Source organism: Amblyomma mixtum, chromosome 9 (genome assembly GCF_055824585.1).
Source record: "Amblyomma mixtum isolate Tamu chromosome 9, ASM5582458v1, whole genome shotgun sequence".
Classification (NCBI taxonomy): Eukaryota; Metazoa; Arthropoda; class Arachnida; order Ixodida; family Ixodidae; genus Amblyomma; species Amblyomma mixtum.
Genome location: NC_143020.1, coordinates 14,497,552 through 14,516,229, shown reverse-complemented (window position 1 = coordinate 14,516,229; position 18,678 = coordinate 14,497,552). Strand labels below are relative to the sequence as shown.

At 44.8% G+C, this 18,678-nt stretch overlaps 1 protein-coding gene across 1 annotated transcript in view; it reads right to left on the bottom strand.

Annotated features, from left to right (window-relative positions):
* Positions 1-4,825: 4,825 nt before the first annotated feature.
* The window catches only part of LOC149328368 (sodium-coupled monocarboxylate transporter 1-like), a 57,661-nt gene continuing 43,808 nt past the window's right edge, over positions 4,826-18,678 (bottom strand). The window contains exons 10-16 of the mRNA XM_089560032.1: positions 16,410-16,519; positions 15,031-15,098; positions 14,848-14,934; positions 13,350-13,534; positions 10,359-10,459; positions 9,050-9,144; positions 4,826-4,979 (exon numbers count right to left, since the gene is read on the bottom strand). Of these exons, the coding sequence (XP_089416158.1) occupies positions 4,893-4,979; positions 9,050-9,144; positions 10,359-10,459; positions 13,350-13,534; positions 14,848-14,934; positions 15,031-15,098; positions 16,410-16,519 (733 nt within the window). The 3' untranslated portion in view covers positions 4,826-4,892. The remainder of the gene's footprint in view (positions 4,980-9,049; positions 9,145-10,358; positions 10,460-13,349; positions 13,535-14,847; positions 14,935-15,030; positions 15,099-16,409; positions 16,520-18,678) is intronic.

Sequence of the window (18,678 nt, the reverse complement as noted above, 5' to 3'; positions counted from 1 at the left end):
CGACAGACTGATGCAAGACCCCATCATCCTTTACCACACAACTCTCCATGACAACATATCCATACAAGCACCAGTTAAATTACACAACACTTCTGCACTACGCACAAGAAGCAGTAGCCAATTGAGTTAAGTTGCCTCAAGACACCAATATATTCCTATAAACATTCTTTTTCCCCGCACCACTTAACTCTCGATTCCACTGGAAGGTTAACTCCTCGCCCGCTGAGCCGCGCGATGTATTTCTCAATCGATTGCTGAGTCATATGTGTTCATTTTTTTCCCTAATTTATGTTTTCTGCCCATTTTATCCTGTAACTTTTTTTTTTCTCTATGTACCCATAGCTGTTAGGTCTTGGAACACGAGACAATGGTATATGTGAATAAAAATATTTTTACTCCACACTTCCCCCTCCTCTATAATCTGTTCGTCACCTTATCGCCGTTTCCTGTACAAGATCGTGTGGTGACTGGGTGCAAATTAACGGCACAGTTTTCGGACATCCCACTCTGCTAATCTTCAGTCTTCAAGTTGTTATCGTTGTCAAAAGATGGTCTACCAACAGTGTGATGAGCGTTAGCAGAATTCGAATATATACCCTAGAAGAAACCCTCTCAATAACTCTCTGTTCGACCTTTTCGGCCCACTACGAGCATGCGGCCGGCTCCACAACACATTTCACTTTAAAGGGACAGTGAGGAGAGGTCTATTAATATTTTTGTTTAAAGCAAAATTAGATAGTTTGGCATGTCATGGCTTTGTTGCCACTCGGCCGGCAGCGAAAGATGCATTTATTTCTAAGAAATTTGGATTCGAAGTTGAAAAAGTTTTTCCCGCTGCTCTGATTCAAACTTTAAATTCTCCTATGACGACACAGGACTAAGTGACGTGAAATATGACGTACACATGACGTAACACAGACTCCGTGATTTCTGGCGGCCAGCAGTGCGGCCTAGCAGCAGCCGAAAAGAAAGCTGCCGCCGGCCGCACGTTGAAGGCATCTATCGGCTATTGCTGCCGTCGCTACCGTCGCTTCATTCGCGTTTTCACCGGCGTTTTGCCGGCGTTACGATGGATCCCGCTCTCGAAGTGGTCAAAGAAGTTCTCGCAAATAGACACCTTTAGCATACCGTGTACCTTGTTACCGTTAGCGTAATACCGGGAGCCCGCCTACCGCCGGTCCGCCGGTCAGCAGGCGCTGATTGGTCCAGATGCCGCAGGCGCGCTCGTAGCTGCCGTGTACGTGGCGCCATCTGGCGATGTCAAGGAGATTTGCGCATGCATTGGTTGCGCCTCAGTGACTCGTGTAGTCTAGTGTCCTAGTGTTGCTAGAACCATTGGTTCTAGCTACACTGTTTTGTCCTATGACGTCACCACACTTGTACTTGCGAGTTTGGCCTTTGGCGGCGATACCTGTATTTTGGTTCTTGCTCTTTTCTACGTTACAAGAGCTTTTTTGTCAGTATGAGTGGCGTTTTTGTAATCAGGAGCTGGCATTCTGTCGATACAAGCCAACTTCAATTTCTCCTCAGTGTCCCTTTAATCACGCATAATTCTTCCACCTGGCATACCGTATAATGTTCGCACTGCTTCACCACCGCTTCTTCAGCAGTGTGTTTTAGAATTTTCCCATACGCAAAGGTAAACACCCTCAGCAAATGAAATGAATAATGTTCTGTCATTCGTTTGTGCTGCAGGATCTTTTTGCTACATACGTGATCCAGATATCCTTCATCCAACCTGCAGTTGCTTCTAAGAAAGCTGTCTCATTTCTCACTACAAGATATAGTCAATGTTTTATAGTCCATCTTGTGTGGTCATGAAAGCAATAATACATCGCTGATCACTTCTTTCGCCCAAGAAATTGTGAACAGCCGTGTTTCGAGTATGTAATTATAGCGAGGATATTTTAGCAGCACCGTAATGCTCGTTGAGGATGTTCTGCGAGCAGCTTTGGTGATCACAAATTGTTTAATAACGAAGTCCATTCCTTTCACGTTCTTATAGTCATAAATCTCTCTTTATATTCATTTCTCTTTGATTACACTCTCTCTTAATACACCGCCATTGCTATATTTTTACTGCGAAAAGAACTCGAAGTGCAACGCAAATTAAGAAAAACTTTTTAACTTTTTCATATATCACATCTCGGAAGCATTTATGCTCTCCCGCCAATCATTCCGGGTACGCGGTAGTAGCATCGTAGGAAGGCGGATACAACCGCGAAATTATATCTGCAACAGGGCAACCATGCGCGCTAGTTGGTGTGGATCAAGCATAATGGAACCAGCAAGAAAAACGAGAACACAAGGGAGAGAAGTACAGGCAACAGCAGTGGGCTAAAACTGATGTTTTATTCAAAAGATTGCCAACCGGGGTAACCAGGAAAAACACGCGTGTCAGGCGGCCAAAACACCCAGAGGAACGTAACTAAAAACGCGCTGAACCATCAGACCGCTTAATGCATAGACAAAATTTTTCTGTCATTCATACTTACGAACACCTTTTTTTGGTAGCTTAAATTGTTTATTCTTAAGTGACAGAAACAGCGCACTTATGCATGTGTCACTTCTTTGCTGTCTAATGTGAAAGACGTCTGCTTCGTAGCGGTTTTTTTTTTCTAGCGTCGAAATATTGTCAAAAGCCGAGACGCTCATTCTAGGTAGTCTACAGTGACACGGAAGGTCATTCGTATCGGACTAATTTGTAATGCGAAGCATTACTACTCCCATTACGAGAAAAGCCGGTGGCGTGTGTGTTTCTACTCACAGATGGTAGAGAAAATCCCAGCCATGGCAAGCAAAATAGGGTGACATCGTCAAGCTTCCGTATGACACACACAGCAAGCCAAGCACCGCCCCTTCCAGCAACCGTATACATGTATTTTTTTTATACATAATCGCCACTGGCCGACGTTCATGTGGCGCCAGTTTTCCCGATACATTCGTAACCGATGTGGTCAGCAACCCTTTGCCGCACACTGTTCCTGGTGGTGTCATACGATTTCTCGTTGCGTATAGCTTACATGCGCTGAACAAGTTTGGGCTAGCTTCATAGGCATCGTATCAAAATTGTGATGCAGTCATCCGTCGTACACCGTTCCCGGTGGTCTCATACAGGCATGTCTGTGGGGGGCGGGGGAGGGTATCTTGCTTGGAAAAAGATAGACTTATCGCCCGGAATAAAGTGTTGCACACCGCAATCAAACGTCTCCGTCTTGCGTCTTCAACGCCCTTTCTGATTCCGACACGTAAACTGTGTTAAGTGTCTCTGGCTCAGTTTTTCAGTAGATTTCATGGTTGCGCGCCGGATCATTCATGCGACTCTCGTTCTGACCCGTATGCACCTGTCACAGCAGAGGGCGGAGAGGGAAGGCAAGTGTCTAAAGGTTGCGCTGTCAAGCATGCTAACAATTTTGCTGGATGTGCCACATGTGTCGTCTTCAACATACTTCTCTCCTGTGGCAGAGTTGATACGGATCAGACCGATAGATGCATGAATGACCGGGCATGAGAACATGCGTGTTCAAGGTGCGTTCACACGTATCCAAAAATTCGGCGAGGGAAGTGGATTCGGTCGCTTTTGACGCCGACAGGGGCTGAAAGCGGCGCGGCGAGGTCGATCGGTACACGCGCGGCGACAAACATGGCGGCGCCCTTCGGAGCTGGAGCCCTCCCTTCGGACTGAATTCTCGTTGTTGCTGCCTTTCTCAGTGCGTTCACTGGCCGTAAATGGAGCACCAGTCTTTCGCTTCGTCTCACCTTGCCTATAAGGAAACGTATAAGTGATAAATGTGCTTTATTTGTTTTTATTTAGAGTGACAATTCTCTCACTTCTGGGCTTAATAGGAGAGTCGGTTTGTTTACAGTAATGGTTCCTGTCCTGAGAACCCGATGGCGCCACTGTAGGTTGAGTTTATTTTTACGTCTCTGTTAGCATACGCTGAACTAAAAGTGGGAATGCGCCCTGTGTTTAGCGTACGTAAGCATGCGTACGCTTATGGTACGTAGACAGCGTGAATTTGTTTTTTTTTTTCACTGTATCTGTGTACGCCGCAAGCGGAAATGTGGCGTAGAAAATCGATAAACAGCTGCGGCGCGGCGGTTCCGCCCCGCTCGGACGTCGACAGAGGAGAAGAGGTACTAGTTTTTGCGGCGAACGAATCCGCTGCACTCGCCGGATTTTACTCTGCCTACTCTAGCCTACGGTCTGATAAATAAAGAAAATTGATAAAATTGAAGCAAATTTAAATAATAATTTTTTTTCCTTTGCCGCCATCAAATAGACAATGGCTTTAGAGTAACTTTAAAAATCTTTCTTTGTTGCAGTTAACTAAGATTAAGGCCATGCCGTTGTTAGCAGCAAGGAAATCAAGATGGCTGCGGTCTGGCGGCAGTCGCCTGTTTTTCGCCGTACGGGGTGCAGCACGGCGACAGCGCGTAGGCGTTCCGCCGCGCCGCATGAAATTCGCGGCGTCTGTTCGCTCCATGTGGGTCGGCCTTTACTGGAAGGGAGCCAGCGCGTGTAGGAACGAAAGCCACAGAATTTGTGTACGCATTGGCTGAAGGTTGAGCGTGTTTTAGGTTACGTGTCAAGTCGGTGGTTGCTGCGCCTGATACGCATGTGTTGTTTTGTTACCTGGGTAGGCTGTTGTTCAACGGAATATCAGTTGTTAGTCGAGCACTGTTCTGTGTACTCCTTCTTGTGTTCCTGTTTTTATTGCAGGTTACATTTTGTTTTAAATTATGTATCTCTCCCCCGCCAAACGATACTTCGAAGAAAACACACTTCACTCTTTTACTCAGCCCTTCAAACATTCCCCCTGCGCTCATGATCAATTCCATCAGATTTGAGGGATGTCTTCAGGTCATTCCAGGCTTTTTCTTGAGTATAATCAGGTGTCAAGGGCTGTGCGCTCGTCTTCGTCGCCTTGGTGATACTTCGAATTTTTAATGCTGTTCTTCATTTTAAGTTCTTCTATCTGCGTGAAGAGAAGAAAATGAATTTTTATTTTTATTTTTTATCTATTTATTCATTTCTTTATTATTCTATTCATTTTTTAAAGGTGTGCTTCACAGAACACGAAACACCTAATTTCCTCCAGCCAGACAGCATATTGAGAGCCAAATGCGTCTCTTACTTCAGGGGTCTTTACCACGCTCGGCCGCGATAGAAACTGTGGAGCATATCTTGCTTGAGTGCCCTGCATATGCTAACGAGCGTGCGTACTATGAACATTGCATGCAGAAGCTCTGCTCAGTGCCCCTTACAATGGACAAAGTTTTAGGTCCCTTAGCCTGCCTTAGGCAACAGAGACTTGCAATGACTTTTCTATTCACATATTTAAAAGACATTGGACATCTCGATAAGCTTTAAATTCACTTGCACGTCACCTTCATGCATTCTTCATGCAGTGAACTTCGTCAGCCCATTTGACGGACTATGCACTCCATCACTCCATAGGTTACATCAATACTCGCCATTGCATCCTTAGAACCCATTTCGTGGCCGCATTTTATCTTCGTTTTTTTTCTACCTCTTCCACTCTGCTCTCCTTCTGTCTTTTTCTCCCAAATTCCCCTTCCTACGCAGAGTAGCATGCCAGCGATTTTTAAACGCCGGCTAAATTCTCTGCTCTTCATTAAAGAGTCTCTCTCTCTCTCTCTCGGCTGTGCGGACGGATCATCCGCATTGACCGCTTGATCAGCTGACTGTATGCGTGACAGCTTCCGCGCTTCCCGCGAGAAGCTTGTGCGCGGCCTTCGCACGCACCTCGCTATCTAGCCTTCGCCGTGCGTCTTTCGTTGCGGCAGGCACAGCAGTTTCGTACTGAGCGTCGCCGCACAGCACATTCAAACCTAACACTAGTCGCTGTCCCTCGGACGGACGAAGTGACACACGGGTCAATGGATAAGCGGGTGGATGGAACCTAGAAGCGCCCCTTTTGAAACGAGATGGTGACAGTTGCCGCCAAGCCCGGCTTTTAATCTTTAGTTTCTGGTGCTAAACAATGGGCCTCTAAATTAGCAATTTTCTTTAAATGCAATTTTTAATCCCACGCTTATAACCTTACATCACATCCTCCTCTTCGACCATCTGTCTACCAATCGCTTTTGCTAACTTCTACCATAGATTCATTCGCATGAACATTTAAATCTTAGACCCTAGGGCTTCATGGTGATTGACTGTGGCTGCCTCGACATCCGAATGCATACCGCCATGTTTAGTATTCGATGTTCAACTGCATATACTGATTTACCACACTGTACACTTGTGTAATCTGTTGGCTAAGTTTCCTTTTGTAGATTCCACTACATTCTTCACTGGCGGCTCCCCTCCCCCCTCCCCGCGACCGGAGCAACGGTGATAGAGGAGAGCCGCCACTGCCGACGAGCTACACCCGGCCAAATCTTTAGCTGACTCAGGCGTTATATGGCTAAATGCACACTGTAAAAGGTTCTTTTCGGCTACACCGCTGGCATATTCATGCTGTAATTTGACACGTGAGACGGCATTTAGCGGTCCTTTTTTGTTTATTTAATATTTTTGAGAGGAATACTTGCGTGCTTAGATCAAGGTTATCAGAAATAGTCATCGTCTGCCACTACGGACAGCCGAAACAAGCGGAATGCGCAACAGTGGTTCTGATGGCGCATTTGCGCTTACTCTGAGTAAACCACTTGTCCGCCATGAAAGGAGTGGTAGTTTACCCAGAGGAGGAGGCCATATGAACCAGAACCATTGCTGTGTATTCCGCTTGTTTCGGCTCTTCGTAGTGGCAGACGATGAATATTTCTGATAACTTTGATCTAAACACGCAAGTACTCCACTTAAACATTATGTGACCAAAAAGGAACCGCGAAATGCCATTTCAAGCGTCAAATTACAGCATGAATATGCCAGTGGTGTAGCCGAAAAGAACCTATTACAAGGTGCATTTAGCGATGCAACTCCCGAGCCAGCTAAAGATTTGGCCGGCTGTACGGTCTGGCGAGCACTCAAATATAGTGCCACTAGCACTCGCAGTCTCGAAAAGCTGAATACTCCTTTGCTGCACGTGGATAATTTGTGCGCTCCTACACATGCACGCACGGATGATTGTACTTCGGGCGTTTGCTCGCCACGGCGCTGATGATGTCGCCGACCACAATCCTGATTGCAGGATGTCGCTTTCGCTTCTCGCTTGGAGGAAAGGGACGTGATTGTGCATGCTGTCGGAGTAGACTAATTTTATTCTTGACACTGCGGCTACACGTGGCGCTTCAATAGTCGTACCCTATAATTGTGAAATTCTTTTCGAAAGAACCATCATTCCTTGACATGTGTGTTCGTTGTGAGATGAAAAGTACGCAATCAGTGACGCGTAACCACTTCGCTGAACAGGGGAATTCGTTGTACTATTCATTGTAGCAACGTTGTAGTGGTATGCACGCACAGTGTAACATGTTCATCTCTTTGTACTAGACTCGGTGCTTCTTAGTCCGCAATACCCCCTCCCGGCCTGTAATAAGAAAGTTGCTCACCAAGAACTTTTGTCGATATTTTCTTTGCCAATTCCCAGCTTAAAAGTTTTTTACGTTCCCAGTGCCAATTTCGTCTGCATCTCTCTTTTCCACAGACCACACTCTGTTTCTTGCTGATGTTTCCAGTTTAACCCCCTACAACCCCCCCCCCCCCCCCCCCCGCCATGCTATAGAAATATTTGCTTTGCAGTTTTCTAGCCCGATTCCTGCATTTTGTGTCGGCTTTCGTAGCGGACAAGAAACTGAAAATGTTCCTAGTTAGTCCACTGCTTTTTCTATTTCTCTTAATCGCTCCTCATACTCTATCTTACTGCTAGTTTTCTACTCTCGAACGACACTGGCCCAACAATTCCCAACAATGCTGTGCCCAATTAGTCCAACAATCGTCCCTTTTTCAGTTAATTTCTCGAACGACGCCCATCCCTCTACCTCCTGATTTGGTGTGCTGTCATGTGCTCCCAAAGATATCCTAGCCACGTCCGGTCGCCTTATTTCTAACCTTCATTGCACATCTGGTGTCATGAACAGGACCGCATTTCCAAAACTCCGACTAGGAACCATCACTACTTTCCAGATCCCTCTTACTACTTCGTACCTACTGTAATTCCACAATGCCCCATTTTTCATGATAACTGCAGTTCTTCGAAATTTAGTTACACTTTTTTCAAGGTCCGCTATACACTCAGCACTATTATTTATCCAAACCCCAAGATACTAATCTGCTACATCTAACGTGACATCCTGCTCGCTGTCCTCATCATTAAAAATAAGGACTGACAGTTTTCCTTAACTAACCTTCAGACCTAATCTACCTCCCTCTGTACAGCAGGTGTCCATCAATCTCTGTAAATCTTATATGTTATCAGTCATTCGCACTATATCATATCGTCCGCGTATATCAATACTGGTAATCACTGTTCAATCAAATCTACTTGCTTGTGTCTTACACGAGTGTCGCAAGGCGTCAGTTACTTATGAGCGCAGAGATTTTTTATCACCCCAGCTATGGGCGCTGCGTCCTGCTCTTGAATGACGTTATCGCTGAAATGAGTGCCGCCACATGTTGATTGCCCTCGCCCCTTGATAGCTCGTTCCTAGCTTTCTGCTATCTCTTCATCGCTTAGCCGAGGTGCTGGAGGCTTCACTGCACCCTAACAGCGGATCCCCGTGGGGGTTAAGGAGCATTACTTTCGCACTAAAAATTTGGGAACGGAAAGTAAATATTTCCTGGCAACTTTCCCAAATTAAGCTTCAGTAAACTTTCTGAAATACAGGGTGCTGTTGTTTTGGATGCGAATCAAAGCCGTGTTGCAACAAATGTAATTTTCACCATGTCTTCAAAATCAAACAAGCTGTCATAATAGCTATCTGTAAGCCAAATATCCGAATGTAAACTTTATCCCTAACGACGCTTAATGATTCAGGCAGAGTAAGTTTGTTCTCATAGCAGCGAGGAGTGGGGGGTAGGGGGAGGGATTTGTTAACCCGTGTGTGTTGTTTTGAACTCGAGCAGAATTTCCGTGCTCACCTCAAATTTGTGACGCAGAAATCTGAATCGTCTCCAGAAATTCACAAACAGGGGACTCGTGAAACGTAAATTTCGTTTTGTGTCTTCGCCACCACCTGAAAGAAAAAGAGTAGTGTCAAAAGCGCAGGCGCATAAATGCAGTTTTGATTTTGCAGACTGTGCGCGTGTTGGAAGGACAACATGCTTGTACAACGCGCTCAGTTCTCTGCAGTATTGAAAATATTCGCAACATTGAGATGGAGGAAAATGAACTGGATGTGTCATGTCAAGACTACTAAAAATAATCCAAGTCCAACATGACGCTTCCATTCTCTCGATAGTTGCCCTCAAAAAGACAACAGAGTCCCGCGCTGGAAACGTTTTAGTTGCCGATTTCCTCCATATCGCGGAAACACTGTTACATATCGGTTGTGCAAGGTACAAGCTAGCAACCAATATTTTTAAATATACGGAGCGTCCAAGGCGCTCAAACCAATTGAGTGCTGCTAAGAGTCGCATGGCCTAGTCAGAAGTATTTCTTTTCGTTTTAGAGACTTAACCATTACTAATAGAAAACTAACAACTATGATTACTAGTTTTAGGAAAGGAGAGTTGATGAGGATTTGCAGATCGCCTGAAAAAGCCGGCTAAAATTTTTTAGCCAAGGAACAATATATGTAGCTTTCTTTATCGATCTTAAAAAAGACGCCGACGCATAAAAAAGCTACCACGTGACAGTAGTGCCACGTAGCCTCCCGCGACGCGTCCGGGAGAATAAAATCTGATTTTTTCTTGAAGAGCTCTCTCTGACGGGGCATTGCATGTGCGCTCGCGAACGAGATATGTACCAAGCTGTCGCTTTGCCAATTTGTACTTCTAGTACTTCAGTTTAAGGCCGTAAAAAGAGCTGTGAAAACGGTACCTGTCTGAATATAATGCAAAGAGCAGTTCTTTATAGGTAGTCTATGACTTCTGAACTGGTACTTTTATTATTCCTGAGGCAGTTTAGAAACTCCCCTGATTGTTCTTCAGTAATTATTTAAATTTGGTGATATAAATATACGGCAGGAGAACAAACAAGATAGTAACGTGACTTGATCTGAGTTTAGATACTTGACTTTGTATAAGTTTGGATAACTTTAGAAGGTACCTCTGTCATGCGATCAACACCACTTTAGTATATCGTATCCCACTGGACTGATGTCAAGCTAATATGCGATCTCTCGTGGTGGAACTTTCCGCCCTACTCGCTGCATGTGCAGCGCTATTTTCAAGTCTTTTTAGCGAAGTTACTTCAACTGCGCAACTACAACATATATGGACTGCTCACCTGTCGCGAGACTTAGGGCGGTTCCCAAAACCATGGTCAGCACCAAGCCGATCAAGGATATCCAGTAGTACGAGATCTTGTACAGTGGAAACACGTCCGAGCTGCGAATCAGCAGAATGTGATATTCCAACAGATATTCCTGTTATCAAAAACGGAAGAATACTTGCCTGCCCAATGCGAAACACTATTATCTCTAAACATTTAAATAGCAAATAGATAATATCGCGATCAAAATATTACGGGGGGCGCATTCTCGCAAAGAAGTTTCTTGCAACTCAAATTACAATCATGTCTTATGAAATTGTTACCAGCGAATAGAGGCACTTCACCACATACATTGTCAAATTTCACGATATTGTTTTATTTGGTTTGGTTTATTGGGGTTTTGACATCCCAAAGCGACTCAGGCTAGGAGGGACGCCATGGTGAAGGGCTCTGGAAATTTCGGCCACCTGGGGTTCTTTAACGTGCACCGACATCGCACAGTACACGGGCCTCTAGAATTTCGCCTCCATCGAAATTCAGCCGCCGCAGCCGGGATCGAACCCGCGTCTTTCGGGTCAGCAGCCGAGCGCTGTAGCCACTGACCCACCGAGGCGGGTTTTCACGATATTGTATTACGTGACTGGGCCTAAGAGCATTTCTACGGGCACTGGCGCCCCGTAAACTTTTGGTTGCAATAGTAAACAAATAAATCCTTAAATTTACATTTGTTATCATATCTAATAACAGAGAAATTACTCATTCCCCTCCACCCAAGCGCAGAAACCTCGTAGTTAAAGAAAAATTCATCCTGGTGCAGGTTTCTTACCGGGATCGACCACATCACTGGAACAGTCGCCCTATCATCTAAGCTAACCGGGAAGGCTAGCATATGGCAGGACGAAAGGGAATCTATCAATTATTCGAAGCGGGAAACGGTGTTGGTTCAATGTTCACGTGAATGCTCCAAAGTAGAGAAGATTTATAATGAAGGAGAAATCACTCACCGGCGTCCACCCAAGCGCAGTCATACGGCTACAAAGCAAAGATATAGAGCTACTCTCCCCCATACGGGTCAAGTGTTTTATTGTTCATGGGGGTTTAACGTCCAATAGCAACTCAGGCTAAGAGGGACGCCGTAGTTCTGAAGGGCTCCAGAAATTTCCACCACCTTCGGTTCTTTAATGTGCACGGACATCGCACAGTACACGGGCTTCTAGAAATTCGACTTCATCGATATTCGACCGCCGCAGCCGCGATCGAACCTGCGTCTTTCCGGTCAGGAGCCGAGAGCCATAACCACTAAGCTACCACGGCATTGGCGGTTCCAGAGAGTGGTTTTAGGGGGGGGGGAGGGGGGGCAGGGGGGGAGGGGGGCAGACTTCCGTATACCAAGAAAGAAAAAGAACAATGTTTTTATTTATTTTATTTACACAAAAATTTCTGTGCGCTTTGTTGTTGAAAAATAAATGGCGAACGACCTATATGTTGTACCATTCCTTACTCATTCTTTGAATGTTAACGTTTACGCGAGCAATATTCATTTCGATACCAGGAGAAACAAGTCGACGGCTGAGATATCCCGCCCCGGCATGTCCACGAAGGTCAAAGCGCCTGCCCGGACATTTCACCAGTGGGATTAGCGGCCTTCATTACTCAGTTCTGGGAAGTGACTTTGTTCCGCCCTCGGTGCCCTCCTTCAGGGAGGCTTGTCGGCGCTCCTTTTGTCAAGCCAACAGAAGGGATGATCCTCTCGCTGGCGTCGGTGTGTCCCATGGTGGGATGAAGACATGAATGGGTGGCTCCTTTCCGCCTCGACGAGGTTGCTAGCCACCACAACCGCAGGTGAATGGCACCGCTGTCACCGTGGTCGCTGACAACGCCACCACGCCATTTACATGATCCAGTGTAGCCACCAGTAAGCTATTCTTACGTCGACGTGACGACTGGACAGCAATAAGGCGTCCGACTTGAACAATCACTTTGTGAAGAATATCTAGTCTTCAGTTTACAGGACGAACCTGTTTTAACAAAGGAAGCTGGGTAGCTCTGTGGTACCAGTTCTAAGATCTGCGCGTTCAAACTCCTGCAGCATAACATGTGCGAATGTACGTGAACGCCGCCAAACACGCACCGGACTGACAATTTTGCGATCGCTTCGTTATAATTGTGTCATGCCAAAAGGCATGATTTTCAATGCATCTGGAAACTGAATAGGCTATACCCCGCAGCACTTTCAACGTGTCAGGGAACGTCGCAAAACAGGTCGGACGTCAGCGTGGTCTTAGCAAAACCTATTCCTCTCTTCCTCCATGGTGAGCACAATGACATGCTCCCGCGCTGGCAGTAGTGAACAACACTGACAGAGCGAAATAACAGAGACCATAACAATCTTGTGACATTGGGCGGCAAGATTTTCTACCAGTGACCCACACAACCAGCGCTAAGAAGTTTTGCATCATGCGAAGAGCAATAATCAGTTAAGTAAAAAGATGGTGATCCTTCACTATTATCCGCTGCTTTACAACGCCGATTTAATTTCGGCCCCTCATTTCTAGGAGCATTATGTGCGTCGTGGAGTATCGCACATTATGACGCCCACCTTTTCCCCAACGTCTTCTCCATAAGAGTCGCAGTGTGAACACTCACGACAGTGTGCATTGCGCTCTAATGTTACGCAGGAGGTGGTTGGGCTGTGTGGTATGGACACTGTTGCCAAGACATTGCTCAGATACTCAAAATACGGGCTTTCTATTTTACATAGAACTTTAGACTTCGTATTCCTTAACACGTTTGTTACATAGGGCAGTCATCACACTTAATTCTTGTGCCGACCGCAGAACAATGAAAGATCTTGCTCTCCGTCTGACATATCAATGGCAGCGACATTATGCAATGACAGTATGTCTCACCTGCGATCATGGGATTAGGAAATTTCATGCGATTTACACATTTATAGAGCGAAAATATGGCACAACTGCGAGTGCGACAATGCAAAAAAATACCCACTGTTTTGGCGAGAAGTCTCCGACCATAGTAATATTTTCTCCATATGCATCAGTAGCGTTGGACAAAGGAGGGCAGCGGTCAAGACTTTTGGGAAGCAAGGGAACTGGTGCAATATTCGACAGGCTTCTTCCCACCGCATGCCACAACTGAAGCCCGCAAACCAGTAGGGTCGCCCATGCCACGCCCTGAAAAAGAACCCCTCCGGCATTGTAGATACGGTTCACTTACAGCCTATTCTCCAGACAATTCGAGAAACTGAAAGGCATTCACGATATTTTTACAATTTAGCCGTTTATAATTCTCTAAAGGTGCTATAAATGAACAATGCTTCTAGATATTTTAAACAGTTTAAATCCGCATTGTATGCTTTCTGTTCTGACCGCTTTCTTTTTGTGTCAGTTAAGTCCTAAAATAAAAGTATAATGGTGTTTCTTTAGCATAAACTGTGTGATAACTACTCAACTTCCACTGTGGCGAAACATCGATAACGTGGAAAACGCATATGAATGACTCCACTAAAATGGCAACCTTGTTTCAGTTAAATTGAATATTGCTCTCTTCGACAAGGTCTCAAAAAGCCACAACAATATAGCATACCCAACAATAAGGCACAAGAGCATTTATGAGCAGGAACCAGTTTTTAGATGCATTTTTTTTTCATATATTGTAAGAGTTAACTGTACCAATATATATACCTGGAGATCTCCTGTCGGCGTGCTTCGATATTTTTTGCTATTAACATTTCACCTGTCGTCAAATTAGTTCCCAATTGGTGTTCTATGGAAGCCTTAACTGCTCTGTGCAAGTCAAGGAAACATTCTAAAAAAACGAATGACTTTGCTGCCTATCAGAAGAATGGGCCATTACCTTCAATATTTCCGCAAGCATAACTTATAATATTTCCATATTAAAAATTTTTCTCCATGAATATTGGAAATCTCTTAGGATTTTAATTTTTAGCTGTTCACATTCCCATTTACATTCTATGTGAAAATCGATATCATGGTTTCTTTAGCGCATTTTGGTGTTTCTCTGGAAGCAAAATAGGCATTTTGTGCGAAGAAAATTGAAGATGAAAAATTTCCCCGCTCGTCGATTTAAACCAGCGGCCTTTTAAACCCTATAGGACTCTGTGTTCAGCGTTCTGGAACGCATGGAGCGTAGACTGGCCTCTGGAGTCAGTGACGGGAATGTTTACTTGTCAAATGCTTCACTGATTGCCACACATCTATTTAATTTCTGGCCTTTTCCAGCTTCTTAGGGTCCATTTTCTGTACAATCATGCTATTTTCGTTAAAGTGCCATCATCTGCCCATACAGGCCACTTTTATTTTGTCTTGAGTGTTCCTTTGAAGAATCTTTGGGCGCAGCCACGAGACATCGCACTTTTGAGGATTTATTCATGTTTTTTTCTGCCTCTCAGCTCTTTCAATTGACATATGCATCATAAAATTATTTTCGGTGTCATATGCTAATGCACCTGACAGGGAACAGCTACCTTTGAGTTGGTCCACGGTGAAGATATGGCGAGAAGGATGAGTCCAGTGAATGGCCCCGCTGCAGACGTGTAGAATGACATGAAAAGCTATAGGAATAAATATGAAGTTGAAATGCAACCATCCATATCTCGGCGAGAAAGCAACACAGATAAAGGTTAATATGATGAAATGATTATACGTACACTCGCTGCTGTACCCATATAAGGCACTGCTATTGCACACAGGGTCATTATAGTGCCGCTTGCGAAAGCTGAAAAGAGAATTTTGGTTTTGCTCTGTCATAAGTTATACGAATAATCAAGGCGTACTTTAATAGAGCGGGAGCTCTGTTGATGATGGCGGTAAGACCACGAAGGGGTAAATGTTTTTGTCTGCAGCAATTCATTCCTGCAAATCCAGCCTTCCGCTTCTTGTGAATCTTCTGGACGTCGTCATGTATTCAGAGCCAAAGCGTTAATGCATTTTGTTCAGTATCTATCTAATTTTCATTTGTTTAGACATAGTGTTCAGAATTTTAGAGCCAACGGCGAAATTATAACATCCCCCGCAGTAAAAGCTGGAGGCAGACAAAGATTCCCTAAGCAACAGTGCACTTGTTGCCTTCATAAGCAGTGTTATCCATGATATATACACAAAGAAAAAAGTACCAATTAATTTGAGCCTATGCATTAATGAACAAAAAATTTTAGCTAAAAATACCAGCTCAACTGAAGACCTCTACGGCCATCTAGCAAGATGCACGCACGTTTCTTCAGTAAAAAATTATTTTGCCTGATCAATAGACGGACAGAACTCAAAACATTGTACTTTTGCCATATGTGGCGTTCTGGACAGATCCAGTAAGGCAATGAATAAAGAATAAAGTAAGAGATTATGATAACGTGACGGGCTAAGCATTTTACACATCCCAATAGTGCCATATTTTTCCTCGGCTCTTGTTCTCGAGTTTCTAAATTGTCGGGAGGAAGCGAGGAGAGTTTTTCACGCCGTACGCGACTAGCGTACAGACCACTTAGAATCAGCAGGTGCAAAGCAGGGGAAAAGTATTTTAAGGAGACGATGTCTGCTATTAGGCCACTGTGCGCCAGAAGAGACAAGTTGGGTAAAACTGGAGCGAAGGCAAGCCAATTAAACGCAAGGCACAGACACGAAATAAGTGCCGCATTATCCCAACCGAGGCAAAGAAAAAGAGAAAGTTAGTAAGGGATTTTATTTATTGATTTATTGGGGATTTAACGTCTCAAAGCGACTGAGGCTATGAGGGACGCCGTAGTGAAGGGCTCCGGAAATTTCGACCACCTGGGGTTCTTTAACGTGCACTGACATCGCACAGTACACGGGCCTCTAGAGTGTCGCCTCCATCATAATTCAGCCTCCGCGGCCAGGGTCCAACCCGCGTCTTTCGGGTCAGCAGCCGAGAGCCGTAACCGCTGAGCCACAGCGGCGGGTAAGTTTGTACACGAGGGTAGCTATGTGCATAGTAGTAATTCTAACAAGGCACTGCTATTTTGCGCCGTGTACAAAAGATTACTATATGATAAATAATATTAACAATATTTACCCAGTAAACGCATCACGAAAACGGCTCTTCGATCACTTGTTCTGAAGTAGGGCATGACAATGTCGACGTAAAATATCGCAGCATGGGAGTTTACTACTGACGATACCGTGCTGCGGAAGAAAAGAAAATAAACCTTTAGGCGTGTCTCCGATGCCTGGCTCTATAGTGTATAGCAAAACTTCGATGTGGTAATTAGTATAATGAGAGCAATTTCCACATATACTATAGCCACTGATGTAAGATTGGGTGTGAAAGAGACTTGGCTTCTTTTTTTTTTTTTGCTGAACAGACTAACACAAAGGACCTCTAATGTTTCCAAACCAACCTGTGCGTACAATATTTCCTCAGCATCTCAAGGAGTGAGCTGGTGCACTTATGCACATATTCCAGAATGAGCCATGATTAGTTTGAAGTTGGCACGTAAAAAAAATGAACAAATTTTTCAGCGCTTTCCTCCCATGCAAGAGCCATTATTTGGTGCGTTTTTTAAGATGAGTTCTGATTGATGCCCGCATATGATGCCGCCATGTTCTTTACTCTCGCATAATAGTAGAAGGAATGACTCAACAATCTGTGCAGAATGGACAGCGCTGAAAGAGTAACGCACTACTATTTAATGATATCAAGCTAATAGCAGGAATTGAAAACGTCTGTTCTTATGGATTCTTATTCTCACATTTTATTGTTATGGCGCTGTCGCCACGTCAGGCTAATTCTTTCGCTCTGGCCGAATTAAACCTGGATTGCCTAACCCTCGACGGCAGCAGTTCTTCCAGAGTAACTACTCTGCAGCTGATACCCTACTAACGCGACAGAGTTAAAGGTATCCTTCGGCGTAAAACCCCGCGTAGGCGTCACCATGATTGAAAAATCCTGATCTGTTGAGAGGATGGACATGTAGAAAAACTCTTCGATTAAAAAAAAAGCGTTTAGCCGGGCACACCACTTCTGCACCAATGAGGAACATGCGTTCAGTCGGAGAAATGAAAGCCTTCGGCGCCAACGCACAGTATGCGAATTATATTGCAGGAACACTCAGTTAGTTACGATAACTCGTTAGCCTGCCCAAATAATGTCGGCTATGATGTCTAATACAGTGCTATGCGGTGGCCATAAGCCTGTAGTTGTCTGCGAAAGGGTGCGCGAGAGGAGCCCAAAGCTACCATAGGACCCTTTAATCCTATCGAGGCATACTCCTAAGATAAAATTAAGTGTGCCTTAAGCTTTCTTGCTCCTTCTAGTACAGCACTTTGATCACAAAGAAGAGGTATTTAGAACATCAGCGGTAGAGCAAATACTGCTTTTATCATCATCAGCCTGACTACGCCCACTGCAGGCAAAAGACTCTCCTATGTCTTTCCAATTAACCCTCTCTTTTGCCATCTACGGCCACCACCTCCCCGCAAACTTCTCACTCTCATCCATCCACGTAACTTTCTGCCACCCCCTGCTACGTTTGCATTCCCCTGGAATCCACTCAGTTACTCCTAAAGACGAGCGCCCACCTTGCCTTCGCATCATATGTTCTGCCCAAGCCCATTTCTTCCTCTTGATTTCGACCAGGATGTTATTAACACGCGTTTCATCTCTCAATCGCTCTGGGCGCTTTCACTCTCTTAACGCTACCCACTTATTTTTTTCTTTCCGTAGCTCACGGCCTTGTTCTCAAGCTCAACCCTTTTCTTTAGCCTCCACGTTTCTGCCCCTTCGGTGAGTGCCGCCAACATACAACTGTTGTGTACTTTTCTCTTGAGGCATATTGGTAAACTGCGATTCATGATTTGAGAGAACCTGCCATATGCGCTCCACCCCATTCTTATTCTTCTACTTATTTTCCTCTCATGATCCGGAGCATCGGCGACTATCTACCGACAACAATTAAATCCAAAATGGAATGCTTCCGACAGGCTCACCTATACATAGTCTTTCTTTAGACGATTTATTATGTACAACCATACAACGTTTTGTATGCTATCACCGATGGTTCAAAGCAGCAGAATTAGCAAAAATATCTAGGGGGCCTGAATATCATATCTGATGCAGAACTGTCTGACCTTATCTGTGGGCAAACCTTTCTCAGCCGTCTGTTATGTGCCGCCGCTGTTCAATCGCAGTAGAAACCGGTGGCTACGTAAAACAACTGAAATCTTCTAGGTTCCGACGTAGAAGCATTTGCCAATAGCGGCCCTCTCCACAAAAGTAAAACTTGCAACACATGCGTCATAAGAAACTGAGAAAAAGTCACGATGCCGACAGCCACCTTCCTGTA